We start from the raw sequence: 6,576 nt of genomic DNA, 5'->3' as shown, positions 1-6,576 counted from the left end.
AAGGTTGAAAGAGTGGGTCAGCTCCGTCTTTCAGTTCCATCTTAGTGAAAGTACTACTTTCGCTAAGAACGAATCTGGGAAACGCATTCTTCTTTCACAGCGTTCTTAAGAGCGCTCCAAAGTAGTACTTTGCCCAAAGAGGCTCTTAACGATTCTGGGAAACGCGGCCCTTATCTTTAACAACCCATCCAAGTCAACAGCATTACAGAGAGTAAACTAGCCAACTTACTAACCTTTCCATAATAAATTCTGAAGAATTCATTGGCAAGCAACCACTCTATAATTTTGCCCATTGGTCCTGCAGCTGACATACTGTATATCTTTAGCTGAAAAAAAATCATTGTATGCGTGGGCTACATAGAGCACAAGAATTGTGACTGTTCAACTAGAACCACGCATATTTCTTTTAGATGCACACATTGTCAGGTTCCCTAAACCCTAAATCCTGCATTCCGGGGAGAAGGCAGGTCCTCAGAGGAATTGGGAAATTCCTCAACGTTTTGGAACATTTTTCATAAAAGGAAAAACTTAAACACTAAGTTTGGGAAGGGTGAACCTACAGACTCAAGTTGAGTCTACTGTAATTTATAAGCCCTGTCGTCCTCCTCCTACACTGAGCACAAACCTCCCCCCCATCATCGCATTTCCATTACAGCCTGTGTCTTCAGATAACATCATAAAAATTATCTGGTTCTGCAAATATGTCTTCTTTATTACCATGCACATATATATTTGTACTGAAATATTTGTGCCATCCACAGATGTGACGAAAGATAAGGCTTATGATATTTTATAATATTTTTTATATTAAGCTGAAAAGTTTTAGCAACATTTTGCAAACATGTGAGGGAAAAGGAAAATGAGACAAAACATTGGACAGTTCAAATGTAGATGATTTCCACTATTATCCTTTCTTTCGTCCAGCATGGGGTCTTCACCTAACTGACTCAGTGGAAATATGTTGTCCTTTTGCAGTGGAACATGTTCAAATATACATATGCTGTGTATGTTTCCCGTAATTTTTTTATACAGGCAAAATTAAATAATGTTACTGGAATTATGGTGTGCTCACTGCAGCTGTCAATCATCACCATCCTTGATCTCATTACAGATGGCTTTGTTTATGTATATGTTTCCATGCGATCCTTGCACTTGTAGTTTCCTGGAGGAAACTATAAATGAAACTAAACGTGGGGAGAAAATTCACACACTGCACATCAGATTAATGAGCCTGTTTTTTCCATTTCAAAGTGTAGCTCTGGCTGAACAGTACAGCCTACGTGCAGGATGTGTTTCGCTGTGCTCTTTCATGGTGATCACTGCTCTGGTGATCTATCTCATCCTCTCTCGTCTGCTGGAGGTGGAGTGGGGCTGTGACGGCTCATTTACAGGCATCAGTAGGAAGTGATTTGGGTGCAGCACCACTGCAGCTCTGTTTCTCTTTTTTTTGTCAGCACAACACCAGTGATGCCAACGGTTTCATCAGCACCAATAGATACACTGAGACACATTTGGGCAGCTCACCCTGCAACCATGGTAACAGAAGAATTTTTACTAGTTGGCAGCAGCCAATAGTTGGGCACTTCCCACTGAGCTCTGTCCAATAACGGAGCAGCCTGCAGCCCAGCCCACCTAGAACTGACGCTGATGGGCTAATGCAGGCAGGGTTTAGATGTGTAGGCTTGGCTAATGAACAAGTACGCGAGTAAGAGTGTGTAGGTATGTGCGTGTGTGTGTGTCTGTGTGTGAGCGTGACTGAGTATTAGGCTGTAGCATAATCTGATGAGAGGATTCCCTCCCTTTTAACTGCAACAAGCAAACACATTGTGGGGTAGTAGTACTCATTCACTGAAACCATCTGACATTCAGCACCAGCAGTGCAGCAAACCCTCCTGTCATCTCACTCCCACACACACACTTACACCCACGCACGCACGCACGCACGCACGCACGCGCACACACACACACACACACACACACACACACACACACAGCCTTATTAGTGCCTGTGACAAATCAGCTGTTAGTAGATCTTAACCAGAAAGAAGAAAAAACGTGCCACCATCAGCTGTCAATAAAGTCATTTATTATTTCACACAATGGATAACATGAACAACTTCAACTGTAGTTCTTCTTAATAAGTGCTCAATGCTGCCAGCCAACAGAAGGGTAGCAAAAGTATGAGCTTTTCTTTCTGAGGAAAGAGAAATAAAAAAACAAAAATGAACCTACAAGATCATGAAAGATAAACATGACCAAAAGCATGCCAGCGGACATGGATATACATATATATTGCATGTATATATGTGCTTAAGACATATATCTGTATGCCAGCAAATGCAAATACAAAATATATGTGTAGATTTACACATACATACTGTGAAGGATATATGCATATGCATGCGCATCTAGTATTTACTCTATATGTCAAATATTTGCAGTTTTTAATATTCATACAATGTACAAAAATGCTTCATGAATTAAAAAATTCATTACAAAAAGAAACATATCAAACAATGTACAAGTCTGGCTCCAAATTTAAATTTAAATTCAACTTTTCGGCTTGTCTAAAATATTTATGCATACAATCGAGTTGAGCATGCAAATAAAGGAAACCCACTCTAGAAAAAGGTTCAAATACACTATGTATACAAACTAAAATATGCCCACACTGTTAGAAGAGCACACTTTGTGCTCTAAAGAAGTACATTTATTGGTTTTCTCAATGCTTCGTCTGCACTTTCAGCTTTGAACATCATTATAGCTTAGAACTGTTACGTATGCTGTGAGAATGACTACATGTACATGTATGAGGCTCTGTCTCACGCAATCCCTCACTCAATCTGTAGGACACTCATCACAGTACGCTACAAAGGGAATAAGGGGTGATCAAAATGTAGGTACCACTATATTCCATCCTAGTTACTGTAGTGAGCTGGTAAGTGTGGACAAGAGTAAATACACCAAACCACAAATTTGAGTCCAAACAACTGCCGTGCTGCCCTTGATGCTATAGGACCAAAGACATGGTGACAGATCCTTACATTAGTTCATAGTAGCCTCCTTTAGCCAACGGTCCAAATTGGCTGCCAAATACAATACAACTATAGTGACCTTGAACCCTTTACACACAGCAACACTATCTCTGCAGTCTCTGTGTAGAGGGAAAGCTCTGGATAAGGACAATTCTTGTCAGTGTTAAAAGGCACCGGAGCATTGGCTGGTAGGAGAGACAGACGGGACAGAAAACACCTGGGGTCTTTAACTCTTCCATCAGAGAGCGCTGACTGAATGAAGTATGGAGGAGTAAGCTGCCGAGCGTGTAATCTCTACACCTCACGGACCACATATATAGACCTTGTCATCACCACAACTGACTGCAGACCCGCCAAAAGCCATCTAGCAAAGCAAGGTTAAGCACACTAATATTAGGACAAGTGTATTTTTGGCTGTTTCCTCTGAAAGCTCCTCCCACACATAACCCTCTTGCTTACTCTTTATGTTACTGCACTGCCCCAACTGGCTGCAGGCAAAAAAAGCTCCAAATCAGCGGGGATTCCTATTTTTGGTTGAGTACACTTCAGCGGGGCTTGTATCCTCCAACAACTTTTGATGGTGTGATATGGCCGTTATCTTAGCATTCTGCGTAATTTAATGGACAGCGATGACTGCCAATGTACAGCACAATTTGTCAATTAGAAACAAATGTATTTGTGATTTCTGTATGTTGTTTTGGGTCTTGGGCAGTCTAAATAGAGAGAGAAGGTCTACTGTGATTCTAGGAGACGGTCCCAGCATAGCTGAGCCCAACCGGTATCCATGCAGAATGGACATACTAACACTATTTACAACAAACACTTCAATACTGTAGTTTTACATCTGGTTAAGGCTGTACTGCATAGAGCTGCAGTAACTATAGTTTTCATGAAATGATAGTCACTTTCTGCACAACTTATTACAAATTATTACTGGTATTATTCACAATTCTTGTTACATGAATTCATTTTATTCAGTAAATAAGACCACTTATTTGTCTTTGTCAGAGGGTGGACCCAACAGAAAAATTCATTTAAGGTCATTGCAAGGCATGGCCTGATGCATAGCAAACAACAATGTATGAGAATGTGGTTTCCATGACAACAACCTCTGTTTCGTCTTTGCCAAGGGCATGACCAATTATATGTTTAATAACTGGTTAAATACTGGCCAGAATAAATGATCTTCATGTATATCAAGGACATAGAGAACAATCAATATCTCTAGATAGAAACAAATCGGATACAGTGGACCTTTCTGTTTCAAACACTGCTGTGCAGCAGTATCTAGGTCAGCACATGATGTGAATTTAACACAGTAATATTATAGTATATTCATCAGTCTAGCCCTTCTAGTTCTGTTATGATGACATGGGTCAGAAAATTAGGAGAAGGCTAGATGGATTCAGAGGATGTTGACTATGTAAGCTGTGAAGGGACACTGGCAGTGTCGGGGTTCCGATGGCTAAGACACATGGGTCGTATGCACAATCATGAATATTTTGTGTCAATTTCGTGGGCACTTTTTGCCACTTTATATTTCTCGGGTCAAATGTAATTTGTGAGAGAAAGAAACATAAGGCACAAGTTGAACTGCTGAACTGAGAATCCCACCCAACCCCCCATAAAAAGACAGAATCTCCTTAAACAAAACTTGCAGATGAAACACTGATCCATTGCTTATATTCTGAAATACTTATTTGCTAAAAATACCAACCATTAGCCAAAGCCACATATACTGTAGATAGAGTTTAACAAAGGCTTAACATATTGACACAGAAAATCCAAGATGGCTACATTCTAGAGTGCACATAGGAATGCTTTACATTGGTGCCAACATGGTGGAGAGTTTGTCAAACTCTGACTTAGATTCTTTTTAATAATACATCCTTACATTGAATACTGAGACTTTGGTTTCTAAATCTAAATACTGGATTTACTTTAAATAAAATAAAAAATTCCAAGGACATGGATTGAAAAACAAGAAAGACTGGGATTCGCTTTTCAAAACACTGGCCGTGAGCCCTCTTCAGCTGAGCTGTCCAATCACGATTTAGACTTGGGCTTCAGTTTGACGCTTTTGGCTGGGCAGCCTGCATATACAAATTGATTAAAATAATGAATGCTCTCTGGAATGGATATCCACACCATCAAAGGCCAAAACATAAGGCTGGAGCAAGCATGTAAGTGCTGCATTTGATTGATGCAAGTGTATGGTTTTTTTCATAGTGCATTATACCAATTTTAAGGTTTACCAAAAACACACCTGATATTCCTCCTGTATGAAATGCCCCCTAGATATAAACACAATAATGAGTGTATGAATGAATATATGTGTTTTTTTTCTGTCTGAAAACAAACTTGTCTTGAGTCGCACCCATGTCTGTTTTTGGTTATAAAACAATACACAACTTTCATTGTCTATGGTACAACACTTCTATTTGATATACTGTTTGCCAGTACATGTCTATGAGCTGGTTTCTTTACAAGGCAGGCAACAGGGGACTTTGTTTCTATATACAGTCTTGGACATTTTCATCCACCATATTGCCTTTATGTCACTGTTCAGGACAGGCCTGAGCAGGGAGGGAGAAATAAATGAGACAGGGGGGTACGTTGAAGGAGCACAAGTGAGGGAGATGTAAAACATAATTGGGAGTAAATGAGAGGAAAGAAGAGCGGCAGGCACCAGAAAGGGCTAAAAAACTGGGCTGAGTGTCGGGCAGGGAGGGGGACCAGGGCTGTGGAGCTGCCAGCAAGTATCCGTTACTCCTTGGAGAGGGCAAGAAAACAAGGAAAGTACAGATAGGGGCGGGAGCATACAACAGGGCTAGGTAATAGGTAAGGTGGCTTAATTACTGCTGTATTATCCCACATGCTTCTGACAAGCTTCCTCAGAAAGGCAAAAATTAAGCAGAGCTGCACAGTTTAATATTAACCATTCCCCCTCCCCTTGCTGGTAAAATATATGGCTAAAGCCACATTCAGATACAGTATCATAAAGTACCATACACATCACAGATACATAAAGAAATCACATAATATCCTACACTATCATAAGTACCACACAATTTTATAGCATCAGTTTCAGTATCAAACAGTACCATATAGTGCCATTGTAAATGAAGGTCCAATGAATCCTTGAAAGGCTCAGGCTGTGTTCCCTCCTCGTGTTTCTCCACTCACCCACAGTCCTTTCGAGTCTGCGTGGAGAAACAAGTCAAAGTGCACCAAAGAGTCCCACAATGAAGGACACTGCATCTGATAGGCCTGACAAAAAAAATAACTGCTCTCGGTTAGGTTATGGGAGTCTGCTCTATCCTGAAGGTCTTATTGACTGGAGGGAACCCATAACTTGTCACTGCTGTGGCCCCGACCCCTGCGTTTCCCCCCTTTGGCCAGCGGAGGCACACATCGCGCTTGATGAACCACTGTCTCAATGGTTGCGGAGATGGAATCGTGATTGGAAAACTCCAGGGGCTCGGGGCTCAAGGTGGGCCGGAGGCTGTGTCTACCTGGCAGGTCATCACACCTCTCCAGC

General features: G+C 41.1%; 1 protein-coding gene across 1 annotated transcript in view; it reads right to left on the bottom strand.

Moving 5' to 3' along the window:
* Positions 1–2,066: 2,066 nt before the first annotated feature.
* The window catches only part of setbp1 (SET binding protein 1), a 34,626-nt gene continuing 30,116 nt past the window's right edge, over positions 2,067–6,576 (bottom strand). Inside the window, exon 7 of the mRNA XM_080049350.1 lies at positions 2,067–6,576. This exon is cut by the window's right edge and continues 295 nt beyond it. Coding sequence (XP_079905476.1) covers positions 6,366–6,576 — 211 coding nt within the window. The 3' untranslated portion in view covers positions 2,067–6,365.

The sequence above is a fragment of the Ammodytes marinus genome (genome assembly GCF_949987685.1).
Source record: "Ammodytes marinus genome assembly, chromosome: 2".
Classification (NCBI taxonomy): domain Eukaryota; kingdom Metazoa; phylum Chordata; class Actinopteri; order Uranoscopiformes; family Ammodytidae; genus Ammodytes; species Ammodytes marinus.
The sequence above is the reverse complement of the archived record's forward strand: the minus strand, read 5'-3'. Positions and strand labels throughout refer to the sequence as shown.